This window comes from Ursus arctos, unplaced genomic scaffold (assembly GCF_023065955.2).
Source record: "Ursus arctos isolate Adak ecotype North America unplaced genomic scaffold, UrsArc2.0 scaffold_8, whole genome shotgun sequence".
NCBI classification, from domain to species: Eukaryota; Metazoa; Chordata; class Mammalia; order Carnivora; family Ursidae; genus Ursus; species Ursus arctos.
In genome coordinates, this window is record NW_026623100.1 from 77006741 (window position 1) to 77019824 (window position 13084).

Genomic DNA, 13084 nt, shown 5'->3' on the forward strand with positions numbered 1-13084 from the left:
GACAGCCCCACAGCCACGTACAAATCTCATTTTCAGAAGCCGCCAGGCAGGTGTGAATGTTACAGCCCCCCCCCAGGGGTCACACTCTGGACGTGACACACTTCCGAGCGTGTCCCCTTCTGGAAGGCATGCTCTGTTTCGGACGGCAGCGGTGTGGAGCTGTGTAAGGGACCTCAAAATCAGGAATGAGGGTTGCAAGCTCTCCCACGTCCACACGGAGAGTGACTGCAGCTGGCCGTCCCGAGGAAGGGGACGCGGGATGCCACGACGTGGGACACGCTACCCCTCCTCAAAGCCGGATCCTCCCCAGTGCAGAGGACATACGAGGTCAGCCTCAGCAGGCACGTGACCTCGTGCTTAGTTCACAGCACTTCCAGTTCACCCCAAAATACCCTCACGACAGAATTAACATAGCCACTCAAGGTCACTAATGAACAAGCCCAGAGCAGTTAAGGCAGAACTACTTTTAATTATTTTGAATGCCTCCAAAAGGGAGTCTGCGCATGCGCGTTCCGAGTCTAGACAAGTCTGTGATGGACAACACACGCGCGTTTGCCTCTCTGCAGGGCCAGGCAGACCGCTGGGTAAAGGCAGCCCTTGCTGACACAGCCCACCAGCCACGATGAAGGCAACACCTCTGGATTTTCTTTCACAGAAAGAGTAAAATTTCATTCAACTGTTGCAGGTTCTGACTCTAACAATGCGATTTAAATAGGAAAGCTTTGTTGCAGTCATTGGAGTAAAACACTCTTTAAAAAAAATAATACTTCAAAAAGTAAAGCAAAACCTTTTACCAAAATAATTCTTTCACTTTTCAAACTGTTCTCTCCAGAAGCCAGTTTTATAAACAAGGAATCATCATCTTCTGCCGACTTAAAGAATGTCACTCGAATTATTACTTATCCACTTGCCCTTAATTCGAGCGGGAAAAGTGAAGGAAAATAGAAAGTATTACCCATAAGCTCCAAGGAAGGTCAGTGTTGTGGGATATACAGAATAAGGCTCTTTGGATAGTCTCACATCTCTATCGTTTTAATGTATTAATGACAGTTTTAATAGAAAGAGTATGGCTAAAATTCTCATAACAATAACCCAATCTGAGCAAAGTAATAAATAAGAGCATCTACAAAGAACATAACGTCTTGAAGCGATTTTCGTAAAACCACCTAGTTTCTTTCGAGAGCTCCCAACAGAAATCGACACCATCACCACGTGGCGCGAGCTCCGTTCAAATCCACGGTTAGAGCACCGCCCGGCTGGAGAAGGGAGCTGGCGGAGTGTCGAGCTCGTTCCAAATACTGCCCTAGTAATGCTTCCTATAATCTGAATTTAAGGCATTGCAAAGTTAGAGAGCGCCGGACGAAGCACATTCTAAATAAAATGTCTGCCACGGATGCATTAAGGCATAAACAGTCCAGCCTTGGCCACAAAAATGGGGGGAAATATGCCAACTATATAGGTTATCTTTACTCAGAGGAATTAAATTATTTCTGGCCTAACCATCAGACCCGTCGGCAAATACTGCAGGGAGACACCGCAGGCCGAGCCAGCACGGTGAGGGGAGAGACCCCGCGGAGCAGGTGGCGGGACCCTCAGCCTTCCCGCCGCACACAGAACAGGTGGCACCCACGGCCACAGAGGGAGACGGGCCCCTCCTCTACCACAGTCCCGCGCGTCCGGCGTGCCTCAACGGAACGGTCATCGGCGGGCCCCCCTGGCGGCCAGCTCTGCCCAGGAACCGGTGAGGACCCACGAGAGTGGCCGGGGCAGGGCAGCGCGGCGACGGGCTTGAAGCCGCCCCCGGGGATGGCTTCGGCTCGGAATGCACCCGACGCCTCGCCTCCGTGTTTCACTCGGAAATGTCAACCCCCGGGGGCACGGGGAAGGGACAGAAACGCCCCTCAGATTTCTCTGCTCTTAAGCAAATGACCGCACATCGGGCTCCTGAGCTCCTGCTCTGTGGCTCCCAGAACCTATCCTTTAATCGGGGGTGCCGGCCTTCACATGACGTCAGCGGGTTGCTCGCAACGGTTTACGCTGAGGCGGAATGAACGTCCTGGTTTTCAAAAGGTGGCGGCGGCTCTCTCCAGAAGGTGAAATTACTGAACGTGTCTGAGCAGGGGAAGTCCGAAGAATGGCTTCTCTTCAGCAATGGGAAGACGTGGTCAACCACTTCGCAGAGTCTCACGTACCTGGAAGGAGAATGGACAACGTCATTGCCTCAGAGGGACCCCCAGGCAAGCGGGACACCCGCCAGGTCCCCTGCGCTGTCCATGGAAGCGAGGAGAGATCCACGGCCCCGGGGAACAGACTACCCTGCTTAACGCGGTGGCAGTTGTTCTCGAATAATTCCTCCCTAATTAACAAGAAATCAACACGCGTCCAAGTAGGAGTCAGAGAAGGCCCCACGGGCGAGGCGGGTGGAATCTGACTTGGCAGGAAAGACAGAAGAAGGGGGACAAGCACGAGTTGGGGGACGGGAGGAAACCCGCATGGCAGTGGACAGCTGCCTGCCTTGGAGCTCCGTCCGAGCCGGGGGGGGGGGGGGGGGGGGGGACCACAGATAAAGTGTGTGTTGGAGCGTCAGAGACTGCTAAGGAGACACAGACTTGACCTTCAGCTCTGCCATTTACCGGCTGAGTGACCTTGGGCAAACGGCTTCATCCCCTCTAAGCCACAATCTCCTCAACTGTAAAGGAAAGGAAAACTGCCCCTGTGTCCACATGAGAGTTAAATAAAAAAACGTATGCGGCATAAAATGACGCAGATTTGGTGCTCAGTGAATTTATTCAACGTCCATCATTAACATTAGCCCTTGCTGATTGTTAGCCTCAGGGAAGAAACCTTAGCTGGCACGAGGGACAAGAGACCTGGGATCCACTCCCACACCAAGGTTGCTGTGTAACCTTGGGCAAGTGTCTTGCCCTCTCTGGGCCTCAGGCCCTTCATCTTTATGGAATACGGAGTTGGACTAGACGAGTGTTTCTCAACGTTCCCCGCAATATTCTCTCCCTCCATTTTCTGCGTATTCTCAAGAAGACGTTGCGTCTTTGTCTCTTTGGCCCATACTACAAAAAGAAAGTTGCTGTATTGAACATGCATTTTCAGACCTCCGGGCGCCTCCAACCAGAAATTCTGACAAGCCCAGGCCTCTCCACACGTCCCCAGAGTCCTCCCTGACAGTCACGGGGTCCCTCTCCAGTTCCAATTTGCTAAAAACCAAAAAGCGCTTTCGAAACAAACTCCAGGAATTAGCATGTTCTGAGGCATCGAATACCTTATTAACTAAGGATGAGAGTGTGTATTTAATAAAGGACCCCCGAAGGGCTTATGAGGAACATCGTGCTTGCACAGAATGAGGAAAATCTCCCCTAACAAGCAAGAATTACGTCTTTCCTGGGGATTAAAACAAATTTTTAAAATACCTCCTGGCTTGAAGACCTATTTGTTTGAGTTCTGTGGCTCTGGGAGGCACCCCGCCCCGTGGGGAGCCGCTCAGAGCGTGTCATCAGGGTGTGTGGCAGGCACCCGCTCCAAACTGCCGAGTGCCCTGGGTGCTGGCCGGGCCCCCTCTGCACCCCTCTCGCACACAGGCCCTTGGGAGCAAACAGAGCTCCCACACGGACAGTCACAAACCACGGCAGTGAGCGCGGACACCCCCGTCCCCGCGGGCCGCTATCTATCTGATTTCTCAGACACAGTGTCCCTGGATCTGAAATGACCGTCCCGAGTCTGGTGCCAGAGACAGCATGTGCTCTCCGGGGGACGGAGGGGCACTGCCCCCCAGGAAGGGCCTCGTGTCCTGGCGTGGCACGAGACGACAAGGCGCCAAGTTCCTCCCACACGGAGATCCAGCCCGGGCCAAGGCGCCTGAATCCCAGAGTCTCAGCAGATGGGATAAGCCCACAGGCCTCCGGGGTAAACCCTCGCGGGGGCTGGGACCCCTCCTGCCACGTCCCTTGTGACAGACCTGCCGCGGGGCTGCTGCCCTTTCAGGGCAGTGTCTCATCAGTTCAGGTGCTTTCTGACCCTAAAAAGAGATCTCTTAGACCTTCTCCAGCCCAGGGAACCCTTTCACGTGGGAAACAGGAGCCCCCGATGCTGCGGGGCCACTCCGAACGTGGCCGGGGTAAGCCTCAGTCTGTGCCTGCTGTGCCCGGCGCTGCCCCGGCTTCTGAAGGACGGAGGAGGCTCCTGGCTCCATCCTCCTTTCCCCCCGCGTATCTTGAGAACTGCTTAGGAACACGCATGACCGGGGGATGGAGGCATGTGGGGCTGGCCCCAGCGCTCCCTCCCGCCTACAACTGCCCCCCATTTAGGCTAAAGCAAGCTTGAACGGGCATAAGGATCATCTCGGAAGTGACAGTGTGCTCTCGGAGGAACCTAAACCTCTCATCTGCCTAAAACCACTGGGGGTGCCTGTGAAGCCGCTGGAACCAAACCCCCAGTTCAACTCCTGCCCGTGAGGCGGGCTCCTGCAGCCCCCCGGGGTCACTCGGGGCCAGACAGCGCAGCCTCTGAATCAGGCACGGCAGGGGGACAGCCGTCTGCCTGGTGTCGCCCGGTGGGCAACGCTCACCAACCCAAGGTCTGAGGAAACGTTCTCCACCCTCCCACGTTAGGAAGCCAGACAGAAGCACACCGAAGTCCAGACAGAAGCACACCGAAGTCCAGGGAGACTCCTCCTTTCAGACAGGAGCCCGGCTCAGCCCCCTGCCCCAGGGCGACTCAGCTTCCACCACAAGCACGAGAAGAATTCTTACGACTTCTGGTGAGAGCAGCGTGGCAGGTCAGTGTGTGAAGACACACAGAAGTTTCTCGTCCGTAAATACAGCTTCACATGATTATTTCAATTTGGTTACATTTCCAATTTGCACGCTAGACTTTCAGTCCTCCCTTGGCAAATCTAAACCACTGGTTTTGAAATGCGTTCAATTCCACTCAGGAGCAGACCCTAACCACCAGTTTAAATTGTTGACCCAGAGGGGGCCTGATTTAATGCAGATTGTCCAAAACTTACGTTTTGGACAAAATACCAGGAGTTAAACTATATTTCCTTTGCAGGAATTAAAGATGGAAATAAAGGCAACAATGAACAACAAGGCGGAGTGTAAACCGTAAACCATCATATTCCAAGACCGAGACTCGAAGCGCGCAAGGTCACAGCCGTCCCACAGAATGTGCACGGTACTCACGAGGAGATGTTGGTCTTTGCATGTTCCTGCACAAGTTCTCCTTTGGGATTGACAGTGAATATTCTGTTCAAAGACACTCCTACTTGCTTATACGAATACACATCCTGTGTTTGGGAAAGTATAAATTAGGGGGGAAAAAAGGCATTATAAACACAAATATGGGATATTTCAGATTTGATGCAGATTTATAAAATTTTCAATAACCAGAGCTCTATTTCCAAATAGTGTAGAGAAAAAAGTATCTCTGGACGTGAAATTATTAAATCAGTTTCCCCCTCGGGGCCACTGTGCGCTCATTCGTTCAAGAGCTGAGCTAATGAGTAAACAAGCTACCACACCCCCCTGCAATTCTTACGTCCCTTAAGGCTATTCTCTGACCCATTTTCTCAGGCAGGAGTTTCAAAAGGGGAACTTTCTTACTGGGAAGCTAGTATCCAACTATGTTATCCAGAATGTTAAACTCTCCTGTGAATTTGGGCAGTGCACATAAAACCTCAAAGCGCCACTTTTGCCGTATGCAACAACGCTCTGAAAACTTGCGATGCCAAATTTCCCCATGCTGTTAAGGCCTGGCCTTGTGGTTCCCTTCCGGTAGAAAGGGTCTAATCCTATTCTAGGTACTTGTTCTACTAAATTAGCAAGTGGTTTGGAATTTGAAGTTTCTAGTCCCACATTTCAAGCTTCAGACTGAAACCCACTAGCCAATCTTTAAAGAAAACTAGAGGCCATGAGATAATTAGACAATCTCCTTACAGCTATTTCTAGCGGGACGGGAATCTGGCTCCCCACGGAGTCAAGACCCACCTTTCAGATGACACCTATCAGAAAAGGCGGTAATTTCAAGAGCTCTTATCTACCCAATCTAGCACTTACAGCCGGTCGGTTTCCAAAAGCAGCATAAAAGGGTTCTGTATTTGGAAAAAACAGGTTTTTGATGTCGGTCAAACACTGGACTTTAAACTTCTCCGGCTTCTTCTCAATCACTTCTCTGTTAAAACAAATAAATAAATAATGGATCAGCTTGAGACGGGAAGCTTCATTAGCATCAAACTATTTTTAAATTCACAGAGGGTGAATCCGTACTTTCAAGTCTTCCCACAAACAAGATGCTAAGGACAAGTGATTTTACTAAAGACCTCCACCAGTCATCCAAGGAACAAAGAATTCCAGATGCGGAAGAGAGAACATCTCCAAACTCGTTTTATGAGGCTAACATAGCCTCAAAAACAAAACTGAAAAGAAGAAAAGCATGAGCCAAGTGTGGACCAATCTCCTTCACGAATGTCAGGGCAAACATCCTAAATAAATATGCATATGCAAACTGACGGCAGCAAAGCACAAAAATCTTATTCCAGGAATGCAAGAGTAGTTCAATCCTTAAACTAATGAATGTAGTCTAACGCATTAATAGATTAAAGGAGGAGAAAACATACCATATTCATAGACACAGACAGGGCATTTGATACAATTCAGAGCCCAATCAAGATGAAAAAACTTAAACCTGGAATAGCAGGGAATATTCCACACCCACAGCAAACGTCCCGTTAACAGTGAAAAAACAGGTGGCACTACCACCATTTCAACCCAACACTGCGCGGCAGGTCCTCGCGGGCACGGTGACGGAAGGAAGACATAGTTATGAGGATTGGAAAGGAAAGAAAGGAAACTGTCACTACTCACACACACACAAAAAATACATTAAAAAAAAGAGAATCTGCAGATGAATTATCATCATTAATAAGAGATCAATAAGATTGTTGGCTATAAAATCAGTATACAAAAAAACTAATGTATAAAAATCAATTGCACTTTCATGCATCAGAAGAAACAAACACGTAAAAATATAATTCTGTAAATAGAAATCAAAAATTTTAAACGTCTAGGAATAAACCTAATAGAAGATTGCCAGACTTTTATGGATAAAATTATAAACTTTATTGAACTATATTAGGAAAGACCTAAATGAAAAAATACACTGTAGAAGTGAATTGGAAGACTCAAAATTACAAGGAGATACTGACTCTCCTTAAACTCATCTACAGGTTCACTGCAGTTTCAACCTCTCGACACGATTTTGTCTGTGTGTTTTTATAAAACTTAATCATCACAAATACACAGAAGAGCAAAGGCCAGAAACCAAGTCACACACTTACAGACACTCGATTTATGAGCACAATGACAACTCAAAGCAGGAGGAAATGGGCCATCGTTTCAGTAAATGATGCTGGGACAACTGAACATCCCTAGAAGGGAAACAAAAGAAAGAAGGAAAAGGGCCTCCCGCACTCGACAGGCAACAATCAGTTCCTAGTGGATCACACACCAAACGTGAAAGGCAGCACCTTCGGATAAAACAGAGGAGCCTCATTTCATGCCCACAGCCAGGCAAGCCCTTTTTAATACACAAATCGCACGAACTACAGGGGAAATGATATGTTCAAGCGCATGAAACGAAGAATTTATGTTCATCACAAACCATACACTGGGGAAGGCTCTTTGCAACGCTCATAAGAAAGGCTATGGATATAGAATCCATCACGCACACAAATCAAAAAGAAAATTGGGAAAACACTTGAGCAGGCACTCCACAGAAGATGAAGCCCAAAGGGCCCACAAACATGCGAAGAGCGGCATTTCACACCCACCGGACTAGCAAACATATAAATGGCTGACGACATGTTGGCAAGAGAGCAGAGCAAGGGGAGCGCTTGTACACCACTGTGGGAGCCTAAACTGGTTCGAGGACTTTGGAAAATGGTTCAGAATGACCTAACAATGCTGAATATGTGTGTCCTCTATGGCCAGCAATGCCAAGGCTACGTGTGTACCTTGGAGCAACTAGTGCCCATGCAGACACACGAGAAACACGAGAAACGCTGCTTTTAATGGTAAAACACTGGAAACGACCCAAGTATCCATCGGTAGTAGGGTGGATAAGCGGCGGTCACCCTACAACAGGAGACCACACAGCAGTAAGAGCAACGAGTCGCAGCTCTGCTCAACAGTCATGGGAACGTGCTGTTGAGCGAGAAAAGCAAGCTGCAGAAGGACATAGGAGACGTTTACCTATCGTCCACACAGGTGCACAATTAAGCATGTTGGTCAGGATCTCAGTTATATGCGATAGAACTGTCCCGAAGAGCAGGGAAAGATTAACCCAAGATTCAGGGAGAGTGGCTACCGTCACTACTCAGTGGGGAGGGATGGGAGGGACCAGGGCTTCAAACGGAACGACCTGACCTTGTGCTTTAACTGGATGGTGGGTACCCTGGTGTTCACTATTTATCATTTATACCTCACATGTATTTTACAAACTCAAAGTGTAATTTAGATGATGGTGGTGGTGGTGGTGGTGTTGGTAGACTATTAGCCTCAGTGTCATAAGACCCCAGGGCTGGTCCTGGCTCTGCACTGACTTCCGTGGCCTCCAGAGCCTTCGCTAAACTTAACTAAAAGGGTTTTACGGTCTGTATCTCAGGACCCACGGGTATGATGATGAGTCTCAAACTTCAGTCCATTCAGGGGAAAGCATCCAAATTCAGCTTCCTGCTTCTATTTCAATCTCTCTCTCACACACACACACTCAAGCACACGCCCTGGGCACGAGTGTGTGAGTGTGGCAGGTGGGGAGGAGGGTGTCTGCGTGCACAGACACCAGGAAAGCAGTGCCAGTGAGGAAGCACCCCGCGGCCCCGTGCCGCCAGTGCTGGGCTCCCTGCGGGCAGTGAGGTACGCCGGGAGGAAGCAGTGAGGACCGCTGCCAGATCGGCCCCTTGGCACAGCCTAGGTCTTCGGTGACCCGCATGTACAAACAGTCCCTGTCCTGATTCACCCTTGAGGTAATTTTACTCCAGCAAACAACGAAGCATCATTGATCCGAGTCTCAGAGCAGCTCGAAAACCCCAAAGGGAAAATGAGGGTCCTGGTGAAACGGCATCCTCCTTCCCAGAGCTAGAGGCCAGCCTCTGTTGTTGCCAAACTCCAGAACTGCACACCTGCCAGGATACCCAGTGCTGGGACTTGGCAGAGGCGAGCTGCCTGTCATCAGTGAGACGCCCCCCCCCCACTGCCACAAGACTGAGCCACATGTATCAGGAACGGGTGCCACACCACAGGGGCTTTGGGACCACGATCTGAAGAGCGCTGCCTCCACAGAAGAGGGCAGGGAACGAAGACTCAAAGCCAGTGTCCACTTTAAAAGGAGAAGCTCCTGAGCCAAAAGGTGAGGTGTGGGAAACAGATGGCCTCAACTTCTCTCAGACATGTTTCCTAGAACCATAGCATTTCGGGCTGAAGGGGGACACCTGAGACCATCTAACCCAGGCCTCGCATTCGGCAGCTGAGGACGCAGACTCAGCAGACAGACGCTCCGGCTCGTCACACCACCAGCCAGTCGCCAGGCGGCATCGGAGCCTGGGGCTCCCCGTCCCCACCTGCCGACTGTGCTCCGCCCACTGGGTTCATTCGCCTTCACTCCAGGCGAGACCCAGGCAGTAACCTCAGAAGCGCCCCCAGTGAGAGCGTCTTGCTAGCGAAGGTCATTCTGGCTCGTGGCAGACGTGCCCGTCAATTCTAGAAGCTCTGCAGGACGACGGCTGACACACAGAGACGGCTCCGGCCAGAATGTGGAGCTGGAAGGACCAGGCTGTCGGCCAAGGCTGTCAGGAGCCCCTCCGGCTCCTGAGAGGGAACACACGCTGGGAGGCGTCCTTGTTTGGTTTAATAATTCCGCACTGTCCAAGATCGGTCACTTCTGATAGATCTTGGAGAGTGGTATTTCAATGAGAAAAAAATGAAAAAGCTCGCCTTAAATGTGTATTTAGTGGTGGGAGATCGAAGTAATAATGTCTACGTTTTGTCTCACCCTGCAAATCCTCAGTACTTGATACGTGATAATGAGTAGCTTGCTACGAACTGTCGACATACGTCAGGGACCCCATTTCATTAACGTCTGGATTGTGAGGCCAGCTCTCAGGACTTAAAAAACACTATGGCATCCAGAGGTTGGCCTGAATTTCCTCCCCAGAATGTGCAAGTTTCAGTGTGAGATCTTTTACTACAAGAAAAAAATTACAAATCACACAAAACAAAGCTGCAATGGAAAAGGTATCCGCAGAGCTGAAGAAAACTACCCAGGAACCAACATGGCGCTTTGGGCCCATCTGGATTTTTCTGTTGTCTGCACAGTGAGCGGCAGCAAGCGGCTAAGCTGGTCCTCAAACTGAGGCAGAATCCTGCCAGAGCCTCTCACTGGGTCTTAAAGACAGAATTGCATGATACTTAGAACCAGCCTTTGGCAGAACCGACACCGTTATAACCACACTAGATGATGCTTTGAGAGCAGCCTGGGAAACTGCCCTGGGTCTCAAGGTGCAGAGAAGCCCCGTCTTCTCCTCTACCAGCCCAGGCGTCCAGACTAAGTTTCGCGTGACTTCTCTGGATGTGGCTGTGATGGCGAAAGGAGGAGGGGAAGCGGACATCGGCCAGTGATGGTAGAGGACCAGAATCCAAACCAGAGGGGAGCCTGGGGGGCTCAGTCGGTGAAGTGTCTGCCTTCGGCTCAGGTCATGATCCCAGGGTCCTGGAATCGAGCCCAGTGTCGGGTTCCCTGCTCAGCAGGGAGTCTGCTTCTCCCTCTCCCTCTGCCTCTCCCCTCCACTCCTGCTATCACTCTCTCTCAAATAAATAAATGAAATCTTTAAAAACAACAACAACAAAACACGTGACCAGAACTCCCAGGAAGGACAACTTTCCTGGGAGACAAGGGCCAGGTAAGTGGTGGTGGCAGGTGGAGGGGCCGCTTGACCCAGCCCAGCTCCCTGATTAGATGGAAAGCAAGTTGATTCTCAGAGTCATTAGGACTCAGCCCGGCCACACCAGCAGGGGCAGCCGTCCTCAAAGGGAGAACAGCAGGTGCACAGGCTTGAAGTAGAGAACACTGTTCTGGAAAAATGGGGTCAGGTCAGTGTGACTGAGTTTTAAAAACTGAAAAGAAGGGCAGGGGGAAGTCAGGAAGAGTCACGTGAGCCAAGCTAGTGAATCTGGACTTGATCCTGAGAGCCAGGATGAGCTTAATGAAGGGTGTGGCCAGGATGACGGAGCCAGACCTGCTTTTTAGGGTGAACTTTCTGGTGCCCACAGTGGGGCAGGAATAGGGGTTGCAGCAGAGCAGTGGACAGGCTCCTCTCACTAACACTTCCCGGGAAGAGGAGAGGGGGCCTGGACTGGCCTGCAGCTCCGGTGGCCATACCTGTGCAAGGCCGAAAAGAGACTGCTTGGGCTCAGCAGCAGGGGACCCTGAGGCAGCACCGTGCCCCTCTCGTTGACCCAGTGCAGGTAGCCCCTCGTCATGTCCGCCATCCCGATGGCCCGCGCAGAACAGTAGAGAAACTTGTAGCCGTTTCTGAAAGAGAGACAAAGCATTCGCGTGTCATGGCATCACACCACGGGAAGGTTCTGCATTCGCAAGCCTTAACCTGAATGTTTCACCCAGAACGGCACTGCTGCAAGCATCCCTCCCCAGCAGAAGGCCGCATTCTAGAAAATACTCTTTTGCATTGAGAACGAAGCCTGAATGTGTTTCACTGTCCCTTACTAAGCACTTTCACTTCCCTCACTTGGTTTAATCCTCATGGGAACTTCGTTCGATAGGTATTTCCCTCCTCTTTACTGCTAGGGAAACTGAGGCTCTGTGCCAACTGGCCAACCTACCTGTACCCACGCCGCTCCCTGCACAGGGCCCCACTACCTGCCAGCTCACAGACCTCACAGCAGGACCGAGCCCACCCCCTTACACACGCCATCAGAGTCTCCCCCGGGCTGGATAATTCCCGTAAGCACATAAATACATACTCCACCCTCTCTCATCTCGCCTAAAAATAACCACTGCCACCAAAGGTCTTCCCTCTCCCCAGACCAAATCCCACTCCCCCGTTCCCTTGGCAGCAAAACTCCTTCAAAGGGCTATGTATCTGCATTGGCTGCACATCTCGCCCCATCAACCCGCTCCAAGCAGACTTGTTCCCCAGCCTGCTGGCCCCGTAGGTCCCTGCGATGCCACAGTTCTCGTGTGACAGACTTCCGGGCAGCACCCCTTCCTCTGGACACCTCCATCCCTCGGCTTCCCACACAGGTCCCCTGGCTCTGTCTCTACCCAGGCTCTATGTGCACAATCCTGGGGTCCAGGGGCTCTGCCCTCCTCAGCACCTAGGTCCCTAGGGGATCGCACCCACTCCCCGAAGGCTCTAAATGCCACATCCGAACCAAAGCGATGTACCATACCGGTGATGTTGTGATATAATACAGATATATGTGGTCTTCATCCCCGGATCCCAGCATAGAGCTTCTAAGCCCTTGGAATTTCCTGAGTGACAGGTCATTTATTATTTGAAACAAGCCCCTCCCTCCAACCTGAGTTTATGCTAATGAAGCGGTCCTTGGAGGGGGGCGCTCTCGTTGGCCAGGTGTGAGGACAAAACCTCAGGACTACCTGGGTTTCTACTTCTCCTCACAACCCCGCCTCCCCAGCCCCGTCACATCAGCAGGTCCCCTCATTCCACCCCAACAAGGACCCAAACCACCCCTCAAGTCCCCTGTCACCACCACAGCCCTCGTCCACACCTCCGGGGCAGGGCCTCCTGCCTCTCCTCCTGCGGCAGCCTGAATCAGCTCCCGGCCCCCCACACCAAGTCTGCACACAGAAAGAACACTCAGAACCCACTCACATCATGCTCAAAACCCTCCAGAACCTTCTTAGGTCCCTCGGATATAATCCAAATTCTCTGCCATGACATACAAGGCAGGCAAGACCTGGTCCCCGCCCCTCTCTCCAACCCCATCTGCTCCCTCACTCCCTCTTACCAGCAGGTGCTCCTGCCAGTCCTGTGAGG

The 13084-nt window shown here is 51.2% G+C and overlaps 1 protein-coding gene across 12 annotated transcripts in view; it reads right to left on the reverse strand.

The window, feature by feature from the left end:
- Positions 1-449: 449 nt before the first annotated feature.
- LPIN1 (lipin 1) overlaps positions 450-13084 on the reverse strand; it is a 129411-nt gene continuing 116776 nt past the window's right edge. For all 12 annotated transcript variants that reach the window (XM_044390373.3, XM_048222508.2, XM_044390370.3 and 9 more), the window contains 4 exons: positions 11446-11598; positions 6069-6183; positions 5196-5299; positions 450-2192 (listed from right to left, as the gene is read on the reverse strand). In XM_044390373.3, the coding sequence (XP_044246308.1) occupies positions 2033-2192; positions 5196-5299; positions 6069-6183; positions 11446-11598 (532 nt within the window). In that variant the 3' untranslated portion in view covers positions 450-2032. The remainder of the gene's footprint in view (positions 2193-5195; positions 5300-6068; positions 6184-11445; positions 11599-13084) is intronic.